The sequence below is a fragment of the Rhagoletis pomonella genome, unplaced genomic scaffold (genome assembly GCF_013731165.1).
Source record: "Rhagoletis pomonella isolate Grant_MI unplaced genomic scaffold, Rhpom_1.0 Rhpom_scaffold_00007, whole genome shotgun sequence".
In the NCBI taxonomy this organism is placed as follows: Eukaryota; Metazoa; Arthropoda; class Insecta; order Diptera; family Tephritidae; genus Rhagoletis; species Rhagoletis pomonella.
The window spans coordinates 70,419,027-70,431,656 of NW_023458561.1; the positions used below are offsets into that span (position 1 = coordinate 70,419,027).

The window sequence follows — 12,630 nt, forward strand, 5'->3', positions numbered from 1 at the left end:
AGTGAGGATTCAATGATGATAGCAAATGGCTCACCTAACGATCAAAATGAGCCTCATTATACTAATTTGGACCAACAACATGTGGATATTAAAGGTCAGTTTAATGGTCCCAAAACTTGGACTCAAGATGATATGAATTCAGCTTTAGATGCATTGAAGAATCAAAATATGAGCCTTACAAAGGCCTCAGTCACATATGGCATACCATCTACCACTTTGTGGCAACGTGCCCATCGTATGGGCATTGAAACCCCAAAGAAGGAAGGTGGTACCAAATCATGGAATGAAGATTCTTTAAATAATGCTTTGGAGGCCCTTCGTTCGGGCCAAATATCAGCAAATAAAGCTTCTAAAGCCTTTGGTATACCTTCGTCGACACTATATAAAATTGCACGGCGTGAGGGTATACGCTTGGCGGCACCATTTAATGCCGCTCCAACAACGTGGACTCCGGAAGATTTGGAGCGAGCATTAGAGGCAATACGTGCCGGGCATACGTCCGTTCAAAAAGCCAGCGCCGAATTTGGAATTCCTACAGGTTTGTGTTGTGTTATATAGTTTTATTAAATTTATTTTAATTTTTGGCTTCAACATCAATCATACCAAGGCGAATTCATATAAGGTTGTGTTACCGTAGCAGCTGATTTCAAGGCGAATTGTGCTGATTGTCAAAATTATGTGTTTGTTGTCAATTTTTTGTGTTCCGATTGTCATCTTGCGTACAATTTGTTAGTGTAGTTTTTTTTTTTGTTTTTTTATGCTGCTGCTATCACCTTGTATGAATTCGCCATACATCATACATTGATCGCTGTTTATAAAATGATTAAACTGTCATTCCTGATATTAATTTGAGCCTTGAAATCGACTGAGTAATGTTCAACCAAGATAAAATGTTTTGACTAACGCAATTAGAAAAAAACAAGTCTTCCAATAAGGAATCCCATTGATGTCATTTAAATCGGCTAATTATTTAAAACGTATCTTACAGATTGCTCACTGATTCCTGAGCAAACTTTTCCCTGCGTCAAAGCGTATTTTATCGATCGAATGACGTAATTGAAAAATCTAAATTTCGCTTTTAAACTGTTGATCATCTTCTTTTTGGGTTTCCGACCATTGTGCGTTGTAGGCATAATAAAAAACTATCATAAACTAATTTATAATACTCATTATTTTATATAACTACCAAAGGAACACTTTATGGACGCTGCAAACGTGAGGGTATTGAATTGTCTCGCTCGAATCCAACACCCTGGTCAGAAGATGCAATGAATGAAGCTCTAAATTCAGTCCGGTACGTAACTGCATCATTTCGGTTGCAATATTACTTTTTAAACTAAATATTTATGTTTGTTTGTAGTATTGGTCAGATGTCCATTAACCAGGCCGCGATTCACTACAACCTCCCCTATAGCTCTTTGTATGGTCGCTTTAAACGAGGAAAATATGACGTGGCTAATACAAGTAGCACCTCCATTAACAACACATCAGGAAATACTTCGGGAAGCATCGAAATTATCGAACATAGTCAAGAAAACTCGGTAAGTTTAGAGACTGTACAGGTAAAGTGTTCAAACAATTACAAAAAGTGTGCAAACCCATCCAAAACTGACAAGACTGCTCTTGTCCAACCAACGAGGGGGGTCTGTTACTCTTGTTATCCAAATAAATTCTCATTGACGGATCTATTTAGATACAGTTTTCGAATAAATTGAGAAGCGCGTTGGAATCCCATGATCGGTCACGTTTTTGACCGCGTAACTGACATTTTTTGCAAAAAATTGGACTTGCTCTTGGCTCAATCCTTATCCCTTCGTCCTGAAATATACTAGCCAGAAATGCGATTGATTTATAAAAAAAGGGGCAAAAGGTGCGTTCGTTTAAAATCTTCAGTAAAAAACATCCAACAGCAAAATTCGGGAGAAATGTCATCTGTTCTCTCACAAGAGAAATATATATAAATAGTACGCGAACAGAAAATTTGCAGAAACGTGCAAGTTAGACGAACAGCTGATAGAATTTGTGTTTACATTGGAAATTGTAAAATTTAAAACGTACGAAAACTCAACACAAAAAGTTTCCGTGACACAGTTTATTAATTAAACGAATAACTACTTAGTTCTTACAAGTTTAATTGGTCGAATTTTATCATTTTAACTTCCAACACCAACAAATTCAAATTAATAACTTTTTTATTTTAATAAATAAACAAAAAATTAAAAACTTGTAAATTAAATTGATTTACGTAAATTCCTACCAGCCGTTTTTGATCAGCTGTTTTCCTCTTGGCAAAAGTTCTCCAGCAGAAACTAGCAGCTTGCCCTCAAAATGAAATGTCACTTTGCTCTCTCAATTTCCCTTACCTTGGGAAGTTTTTTTCGTCATAAACGAATGCAAAAACCTGAAAGTTTTGGTTATCTTTGAACAATTAACAGCTAAGCGAACGCAACTTATTTTGAAATATGAGTGTTTGTGTTTTGTTCGGTTTGTTTGTTCATAAATACATTTTTAGTTTTATTTTTTCTTACAAATAAACGAATGCGTCAATAACTAAATTATAAAGTTACATATGTTTCAGCAACAGTTCCAGTATAGTCCGTCACCACATCAACAGCCTCAGCATGGCGGACAGACTCAATCACAGACGCCTCAACATTTAACTCAACATGTTGTACACATTCAGCAATCACAGACTCATCATCAGCAGCAGCAAGTGCACGCTCAACAGCAACAACATATCCAACAGCAACAAGATGTAGTAACATCCAGCAGCCAAGTGGCCCATAGCAGTGCAGCGGGTGGGCAGCAGCAGCAACAAATTCAACAGATCTATCATCACCATAGCACGCCGGAAAGAAGTTGAGAATCACTGCAACAAGTAGCTAACAGCAACAACAACTCAACATCAACTAACAGCAGCAACAACAAAAGGAAGAAAAGCTCGAAAGGTAAACGTTGAGAAAGGCGCACCAGTGATGTGTTTTTGCCTATAGAGGTTTGCAATAAAAATGTGAAAGAAGACATTCAAAGTGATGATCAAGTTACTACAAGAAAATTGAAAGCGAGAAATATGAAAGGCAACCGCAAAAAGTTCAGAATAAAATTGTTTGCGGGCAATTAAGGATGAATTTGTTTTAGAACGATTCGGCGGTAATTACATGAACTGAACCGAATGAAGATATCACAGTAATAATATTGGCTTAAGAATGATAATACATAGATTGAAATAGATTTGAATTAGCAACTATTAAGTGAAAGCGAATTATGTACCCCTTATGTATTCTATACATAAACCACTGAAGCATAATAAATAATAATACGTTCAAATTGACATCATTTAATTAAATGGGGAAAGATATTTCGTAAACTAGTTCAAACACATACAGTTTGTTGTTGGAATTGGAACAAGTTAAACCATTGTAACACTTGAAAACCAGTTCGGCACTGGGTTATAACAGCAAGATTCCCGACAAAAAAAAAAACTTAATAAAAACTGTTAGTGTGTGAACGAAAAACCTAAAAACTATAGAAAGAAATTATGCAAAAGACGTCAGGAGATTAAAAATGGCAAAGTTAAAAACTTTGAGGAGAGTAGAAAAAGTTCAACTGGCCCTACCCCACGTGATTTAATAAACGAATAAGGAAGAAAGAGAAGAACAAAGTTAGAACGCTCCCCATTGTAAACAAATCATATATAGAGTTCGAAATAAAGAAAAATAACTCACATCCGATTCTCTCAAATTCGCCAAGAGCTATATATAGCGTTGAATGCGTCTCTTTGTTTCTTCTCTTCGCCGAGGTCCGACCTGTACAAAGAGTCGCTTATATATAGTTCAGGTGTGGGAGGAGACAATAATATTGATCTTCCGTAGTGTTAAATGCTGTCAATTTGAACCAGGAATGGGCGTTTTTGATTTAATTATTATTCAAATAAAAACCAAACTTTTATTCGTCATTCAAGTAATTTTGAATGGTGAATTTATTTTCATTAGCATCCAAATTCCTTTGAATGACGAATAAAATTTCATTCATCATCCAAATAATTTCGAATGGCGAATAAATTTGTTTGTATTCATCCTTCAAGTATTTTAAAAAGCGAATAAACTTTCATTCACCATTCGAGTAATTTCGAATAACCAATAATTTTCAAAGTAAATGGTCGTTTGCAGGCAGATGTTCGTGTCTACTGATCAAAAAATAAATAAAAATTACTTAGATAATGAATGAAAATCGATTCGTATTTGAAATTTCTTGAATGATTAATAAATATAAATGCATGAAAATTTATTCGTTATTCGAAATTACTTGAACGACGAATTCAAATTTATTGTAAGTTTTCTTTCATTCAATTATTGATTTTCCTGATTACGCCCATCCGAACTACGTACACAAATGTACAGTGTACTTTTGTATAATTTTGAAACGAATCTATAAAAGGAAAGAAAGATTGTCCACGGGTTCGCTCACAAAAACTTGTATTAACTGCGGTTGAATATCCTTTATAGAAGACAAATGGATTTTCCTTTTGCATAATAGAAGAGGAGATGGATTTGAAACATGAATTGTATTTTTGATAATTGAATAGTAGCAAAACTACATACATATGTATATTGCATATAAAAAATTTTACCGATATGAAATATTCCAAAATTGAAATGTTTGGAGTCGTGACAAAATTACAAATAAGTTCTTTCACCACTAGCTTTAGTGAGTAAAATAGTTTTTATCTTAAAATAAATACTGTTTTGTCAATCAAAACTAGTAATAATAAACAAATAGGTTTAAATGTATTACATTGACCGAAGAAGTGAATAAAAAAGTATGTAACGGGAATGGAATTATCCGACCAATCTGAGTTGACCGCGACCGCGTAGCTTTTCGTTAAATAATATTATGTATTCGATACTTATGTAGATGCGTAAAATAATGTTGATCATATTTCTTGTAACTATTTAATATGTAAGTTATTTTGTTCCAACACTAATTCATTGAACTGAAATTCAGTATATTTTTTCAGAAGCAATCAAATCAATATTACACAGAAACAGCAAATAAATAAATTGTATCATCATTTCCAAATTAATTGCTAATGCAACGGTGAAACATCAAAAATTTTAATTATATATATACTATACATAGTTAAATGCAAATACAAAGTATACCGAAAATATTAAATAATCACGAGAGACAGACGATATCATGGTATATGATAACTTATTATAAATATTAATAATATAATATTAAAAAAAATACCATCAACATCAGAAATTTGTTGCTGCTGCTTTGAAACTTTGAATAGTAAGAAAACATCCGTGTGGAGTGCTTCACCCACGATGATGATAATCTAATTATAAAACAGACTAAAACATAAAATAAAACAAAAATATAAATGTAGTTATTATTACCATTTACTAAAGCATTCATATTCAAAAAGTACATATATGCGATATAAAAAATGCAAAACTTTTAACATGGCGAGTGTACACTCAAAACCACCCAGCGTTGTCTGCGACAGTATCTAATCAGAAATTCAATTTATAGTGCATAAGAGACAATTCTCGGGTTGGATTTCATACCGTGACGGCATTTCGTGGTCTATTTTATTTTTTTTATTTTTATTTTTTCTGATAATTCAGAAATGAGGTAAATATGCTATCCATTATATACTTATCGATAAGGCAAATCTTAGGTCGAGGCCACGCAATGAACGGCAAAACGGCGAGCGGCGGCTGAGCGGCATTTCTGTATGGCCACTTCAATAGTATTTTATATATTTTAATTTTAAGCCGCCCTACGCTTTGCCGCTCATTGCGTGGCCTCGGCCTAAGTCTTCTCCGAGCTCTTGCAAAGCAAGTCCAAATTTATAAAAGAAATACGCACGATCCATGAAGTTTCCACACGTGACATATTTGAAAGATAATACCAGTAGCAAAATTGGCAAATTAATCTGAAATGCAATGGGTTTAAGGTGTCAAATTTAGGAATGTGTTACATTTGTTTAGTGCTGATTTTGACCTTTCACTTTTGGACGAATAAAAATATGAGATTTTTTTTCTTGATTAGGTGTCTGAACAACATGAATTAGTTTTTTTATTTAAAAGAAGGGTTATGGTCTTTCTATCAGTAGACAACATGCTATAAAATGATAATTAAAACAACACTGTACATAGAATATATTATGGCAAATAAATATGGATGTAAAAATCACAGCTAAGTGAATTTGTTCTTCGGTTAGTATTTATGAAGTAAACATTAAAGTTAAATAGCTTTAAATTGCTCTTATGCGGATTTTTTTTTGAACACCACCAGCAAATCTGCCTTTTTCGATGCACTTGTAGATATAGGTTTCGCACGAGGCGATTTTTCAGGCAACTTTTGCGTTCAACTCACGCAGGGTGCACGAAAAAAAAAATTTTATGGCTAAAAATATCAAAGTATAAAAAAAAAATAAAATATTCGCCATAAAAAGGCGTTTGCATTGTTCAACTTTGCAGTCTACTTTTGGTGGAACGGCCTTTCAACTAATCGCTTTCAACAAAGTTCGTCGCCAGCCAACATTTAGCTATTCAACTTTGTTTTTCGTGCAACCCTGCGTGAGTTGAAAGCAAAAGTTGAACGTAAAATCGCATTTTAAGATAAATTAATGAAGTTTTCGTAAAAAACTGCGGCAGTATCCGAAAATTCAATTCCAGAAATCACATAGCAAATATAAATTAAAATGTTCACTTTTAACTGTAGGGAATGCGAAAGTCGCGGAATTCCTAGCTTGATCACGAACGAAATCGAAAGCAGTTGCCGAGGCTGAAAATCGTATGAAAAAAGCATGCAATCTTGCCAAAACAAAAAAGGCGTCATAGGAATAACAACAGGTCTATTGTGAGATCAGCTCCTTAAATATTATGATAATAACTTGAAATTTTCTTTCTATCAATAAGCTCGTAAATAAAAGGTCTACTATTGGCCAATAAACGAATCATATAATTGCACTAATCCGGGGTTATGCCGTTCAAATGTGATGCGTATTACTTGCTTTGTTTTATAGAGCTCTTAAATTTGCGCAAATCGTTTGTGTCGTTTAAAAAAGTTCTTATTAACCCGCATCCATCGTTTGTCTCAAATTGATGCCAATTTCGAAAATATTTTAAAATATTTAAAAAAATGGTTAATGTTTTGAATTGCGGCAAATGGGTATACATAGATCTTTCAAGCATATTCACCGCCCTATTCCCACAACACTGACAAAACTCATCGTATGACTACTGTCACAATTATTGCGCCTAAAACACAATATGTATAAACCAACCAACCAATGAGGTTGTTTCGCCGTTGTCGCGCACTCAGTAGGCCATAACAACAACACTGACAATTGTCACCATACGAGAGTTTAAAATAAATTTGCGGCATAGTATTAGGCGCAGTAGTAAAGGCAATAGTCAGCTGCTGAGTTTTGTCAGTGTTGTGGGAATAGGGCGTTATTCTCATTATCAGAAAATGAATAAACGTTGGTCATTAATAAAACATTAAAAAACCAACATTTCATTGTATACTAGGGTCTTTTTCCATATGCATCAAATTAATGCACAACGTAATTTGTGCTACAAAAAACTTCCAATGGTGGCCATATTTTAAAAATAAAAATACAGTACAAATCAAGCCGAACTCGTACAAGGTGAAAGCGGCAGCGCAAAAACAAAAAACTACTCTAACAATTTATACGCAGGATGAATTTCAGAACACAAAAAATGAACAACAAACACATCATTTCAGGATGCTAGGATAACAAGTTTTCATTACGTACCAAGGCACATTGAACAGGTAGTATCGAAAATGTCAAATATTTTTAATTTATTCTCAGAAAAATTCTAAATTGTTAAAATCTATTTGCATGTGAAACGTTTTTCCATACAAAACAAGCGATTGAATAACAGCTTTTGGAACGTTCACCCAACTCAGCAGCCCTCCTGATGTCGCCCGAACGCCATCTTCACGGCGAGGCGCAAATGCTCCCCGTAAAGGAGCACAATATAATGCTCTGCAAGCAGTTCCTGATTGGGAGCCACAGAAGTGGCCACCCAAACAGACAGCTGCTTGCAGAGGAGCCCTCGCCTAGGCACGTCAGGAGGCATCTATATGAACTGACGGGCGAAGTCCAGAGGTTCATCAAGCAACCTCTGGACCCGGCAGCTTACCGACAGGCCCTGAACGGCATTCACAGGGAGTCAGTCTCGAGTTATGTAGACTCTAGACCTGTGAATGCCGTTCTTGGCATACCACCCCCGGACACAGACGAGACGGAGCTTCATCTGCCTCGGGAGACTCGCACAACTTCGCTCCGGCTACTGCAGCAGGTTAAACTCCTACCTGAGTAGATTGAATGAGGATGTGCCGAATGAGTGTCCGGCATGCGGAGAGACCCCACATGACTCGAAACATCTCTTCGCATGCCCGGAAAACCCGACAACCCTAACGGCCTTGTCCCTGTGGACCAACCCCACAGAAGCTGCACGCTTCCTAGGGCTGCCGTTAGTGGAACTTGACGACAACGACTGAGATACCAACCGTCCTGGGCGGGGTTGTTGTAGCCGCTACAGCAACAACAACAACAACAACCACCTTGTGGAGTGCTCCTATTGACTCTGCACTGAGTGCAGACGCCCCCACTCCGCCGCGACAGTTCTGTCACGAAGTGAGCTGTAGATAAGCCTTATTAAGTAGGTTTAAACGCGAAATTGTTAATGGTTTGAACGAATTTATCGCCCAGGCCATGCGACGATGATCCAGAAGATCGGAGAAGTACAAAATATCGCAAAGAAGTACATTTGACTGTACTTCGAAGTACAATGTACAAGAGCGAAAAAAGAAGTACTGTACTTCCGAAAGAAGTACGGTTGGTCACATTAAGTGTACAGTAAAAACGCAGACAACATCCGAACATTTCGAAGTAATTGGCAACTTTGCGTCAATGTTTTTAACAATTCGATAATTGAATCCGAACTCCTAGCTTCATATATGGATTCAGTGATAGCGTTTTCGTAGATTTTACGAAAAATCAGACCATAATGGACTCAGCGGTGTTTAGCTTGGCTAGTGATTAAAGTGAATAATCGGGGAAACTTTCCATTATGGCCGTTCGTTAAAGGTGCCGTGGGCGAAGGTGGAGTGGGCGTGGCACCTCTAACCGACCCTTTTGGAGAGGGCATGAACCGCCATTGGCAAAAATGCAACCACCGACCACCTAGGCCCCCTATGGTTCCCTACGGACCCCTTAGAAAAATGGCCAAAAATCGCAATTTTTACTTGCGTAGGCGGCCTTCGGCCGCGCTTAGGGATTACAGTGAAACCTCCCTTGGGCGGACACTCACCGTCAGTCATTTTTTGTCCGCCCAAGAGAGGTGTCCGCTCAATGCAAGGGAAGCTTATTTTAGAACTTTTTAATATTTTAATTAATTGAATAGTCACTATTTCTTATATGAACAAAAGATATTGATATTACATCGTTCAAACAAAAATGTGCATGTATTTTTTCAAAAGTGCATATTTCATTTATGTGCGTAAGTACATATTAAGTAATAACAAAATAAAAATAAATATTACGTTTCAGTCCATAAACTACATAAAACCATGGATTCATTACATACAAAACTGGGAAATTGTCGATTGACGTAAGTTTTATTTTAAATTTTTTTCAGTGTCAGTGCCTTTTTCATCAATAGTTTTCATGTTTTTATCAGTAAGTAACAAAATCCAACCAGAAATCTAAATTTTCGGTCCATGTATTTATTATTATCTATTGGTATAAATTCATCAGAATTGGAATTGGATTCTCCAAGGGTTTCTGATAATTCCAATAACGAACCTAAACCACTGCGCAAAGCAAACTAAATGTGTGCATACAAATTGTAGTAGTCCGCCTATGAGGAGTTCGCGTCCGCTCAACGGAGGTTTTTGTTTGATTTGTTATGAAAAGAAATCTTAATATCCGTTGAGAAGAGGTTCGCGTCCGCTCAATAGAGGTTTTTGTGTCAATTTTATGCAAAATAACTGTCCGCGTCCGGCGGAATAGAATTCTCCTTTCTGCGTGACCTAACTGGAGCTACCGCCCCAGTGATGTAACCTTGGGAAAGGATGAGGTAACTAGAATTCCCTTTCTGTGTGGTAAACCTGAGGCTGCCGCCCCAGTGATGTCTATTTTGGGTACTAGGTGTTTTATAAAAATCAGCCTCATTGCGTAGGTCGTAAATTAGGCTAAATTGTACGACTCGACAATAGTAGCATTGTCTATTGTCGTAATGAAATAAGTAAACGACCAAAATCGTCGAAAACTATACAGTGCTGCCAAGTTTTTCCGATTTAATACACTAGTCGAGTGGAAATTTTAGGCAATGACGTGGAATTTTCGATACGATTCGACTCTCGAAAAACGACTGGCATTCGACACGACTCTCGCAATGAGGGTGAATGTCTTGTATATAAAAATGTGTATATAAAAATGTATTGTGCAAATGAATATTTAACATTTTTCGAGCGAGTAAACGCAAATGAAAATTGTGATTTTTGGCAATTTTTCTAAGGGGTCCCTAGGGAACCATAGCGGACCTAGATGGTCGGGGGTTGCATTTTTGTCAATGGCGGGGTTCATTCCCTCTCCAAAAAGGTGGGTTAAAGGCGCCACGCCCACTTACCTTTCGCCCACCGCCCCTGTAACGAACGGCCATAAAGGAAAGCCAACCCGAGTAATCTCTTAGTTATTTGAAGCCATTACATTTACTATTTAACAAATTATGAGGTTTAAATACAAAACTTTTATTAATAAAAAACAAGCATATCGCTCATTTACTTCAATAGTTACTAACTCGAAAAAAAAAAAAATAATGGGGAAAACGACTTTAAAATGTTTCATTTTACATACATACACTTGTGATCAGCTAATTAAGCGAGCATCATTGTGATCAATTTTGACTATTTTACTTTCGTAACTTTGTGCAAAAATTATGAAAAATCTGCAAAATTTCAGCTAAATTTTCAACTTTTTATTCAGATTTTTTGATATATAATTTTTTTTCTGACTGCATACAAATTTTTTTTCCATACAAAATAATTTCGAAAATGCGTCATGAAGTCAGAAAAAAAATATTAAAAATCAACGCGATTTTTTAGCAACTTAAGACTTGCACATTATTACCCTAGAATTTAATGGGCTATTAAACTGCATACTCGAAAAAATTCTATATCTGAAAATCTGAATAAAAAGTTGAAAATCTAGCTGAAACTTTGCAGATTTTTCATAATTTTTACACAAAGTTTGAAATCTGGATTTATGTGATGTTTGTTATATAATGAGCTAGACTTTTATGGAAAAATAATAAACATTAAATAAAAAAAAAGAAAAATAGCCAAAATTGATCAAAATGTTGCTGGCTTAATTAGCTGATCATAAGTGTATATCACTACTACTACTGTTTTTACACGGTAGATACGCTCCAGTCAAAACCGTTTAAAAAAATTAAACATTAAGTATACAATACAATACAAATAAAAAAAAACAAAAGGTACACAATCCAGTTCTTAACCAATTTTTTGTTTATGGTACTATTGAAGTAAATGAGCAATATGCCTACACATAAATACGAGTCGAACTTACAGAAATGTTGGTGCAAGTTCTTCAATTGGCAGTTGCCAAACTTATCACATCGACAATCTTTCTGAAGTCGCCGTATGTGTGGCTACTATAATAAAGATCACTTATAAGTTCTACTTGCGGGAACGTCAGCAGGGCATCACAATTTTGTAAAACCACAACGCTAAATACTTTGGATTGTATTGTTGGTGACAGGTGGTAAGCTATAAGTCCTTGCTTTGATCTATCGTCTTTTAAGCAATCCATCAAATTGAACAAAATTGAAATGCACTGAACCAAAGTTTGTAAATATGAAAGGTCTGCATTCAGTTTAGATATGTCTTGAGCAAAAGATGTCACAAAGGTATATAGATCTATTACAATTATGTTGGGCTTCACCCTCCAGGCATGCAAGTCCAATAACTTCTTTACTGCTGCACCAACATTTTCGCAACAACTGCAAAAAAAACAATTACATATGAAAACATTTATTATTATTTTTACCATTGTGGATACCAACATAAAAATTAACCGCTGTAATGCCTGCTTGTTTTTGTACACCTCTATTCCAAGTCTTTTGGCCAGTGGTAGCAATTTCGGGGTGGACCCACATTGTGTAAGCACAGCGACGGTTTTGCCGGCTGAAGCCAATAGCATCAGTTCCTAAAACAATAAAAACAATTTAAAATTAAATCAAGTATTACATAGATATTACCTACACCGTACATTTCTTCAGCATAATCCCTACCATTTGGTAAAAATAGCAAGTTTTTTACATTTATCCGAGGGAAATTCATTTTGTTTTGAAAATAAACGAAAACCCATGATTTAATGAGATGCTCGTAAATTCTAGCCGTGGGTAACACAGTGCGGCGCTGCACCATTGCGCTGATACCGAGAGCTGAGTTACTGGCGCCGATACCGATTGTCACAACTCAGTGACGCAATGGCGCCAGCAACACCGGAACACTGACAACACCAGACGACGCAAAGAACCAGCAATGAACACACAA

At 36.0% G+C, this 12,630-nt stretch overlaps 2 protein-coding genes across 7 annotated transcripts in view; one reads left to right on the top strand and one right to left on the bottom strand.

Annotated features, from left to right (window-relative positions):
• Positions 1-6,209, top strand: part of LOC118743479 (broad-complex core protein isoforms 1/2/3/4/5) — a 100,722-nt gene extending 94,513 nt beyond the window's left edge. Inside the window, exons 7-11 of one of the 4 annotated variants that reach the window (XM_036476189.1) lie at positions 7-94; positions 149-538; positions 1,192-1,294; positions 1,361-1,541; positions 2,564-6,209. In XM_036476189.1, coding sequence (XP_036332082.1) covers positions 7-94; positions 149-538; positions 1,192-1,294; positions 1,361-1,541; positions 2,564-2,863 — 1,062 coding nt within the window. In that variant the 3' untranslated portion in view covers positions 2,864-6,209. Of the gene's footprint in view, positions 1-6; positions 539-1,191; positions 1,295-1,360; positions 1,542-2,563 lie in introns of all 4 variants that reach the window. The other 3 variants (XM_036476186.1, XM_036476187.1, XM_036476188.1) reach the window with 3 other exon arrangements.
• LOC118743480 lies at positions 5,180-12,630 on the bottom strand. 3 transcript variants are annotated; one of them, XM_036476191.1, is made up of 4 exons: positions 12,337-12,485; positions 12,138-12,280; positions 11,642-12,074; positions 5,180-5,360 (listed from the first exon to the last, which is right to left on the bottom strand). In XM_036476191.1, the coding sequence occupies exons 1-3, from the start codon at positions 12,412-12,414 to the stop codon at positions 11,663-11,665; spliced, it is 633 nt and encodes a 210-aa protein (XP_036332084.1). In that variant the 5' UTR covers positions 12,415-12,485; the 3' UTR covers positions 5,180-5,360; positions 11,642-11,662. The 3 variants fall into 3 exon arrangements, with proteins under 3 accessions (XP_036332084.1, XP_036332085.1, XP_036332086.1); XM_036476192.1 differs by lacking the exon at positions 5,180-5,360 and having other exon boundaries at positions 11,915-12,074; positions 12,333-12,497; XM_036476193.1 differs by lacking the exon at positions 5,180-5,360 and having other exon boundaries at positions 11,937-12,074; positions 12,134-12,280; positions 12,333-12,630.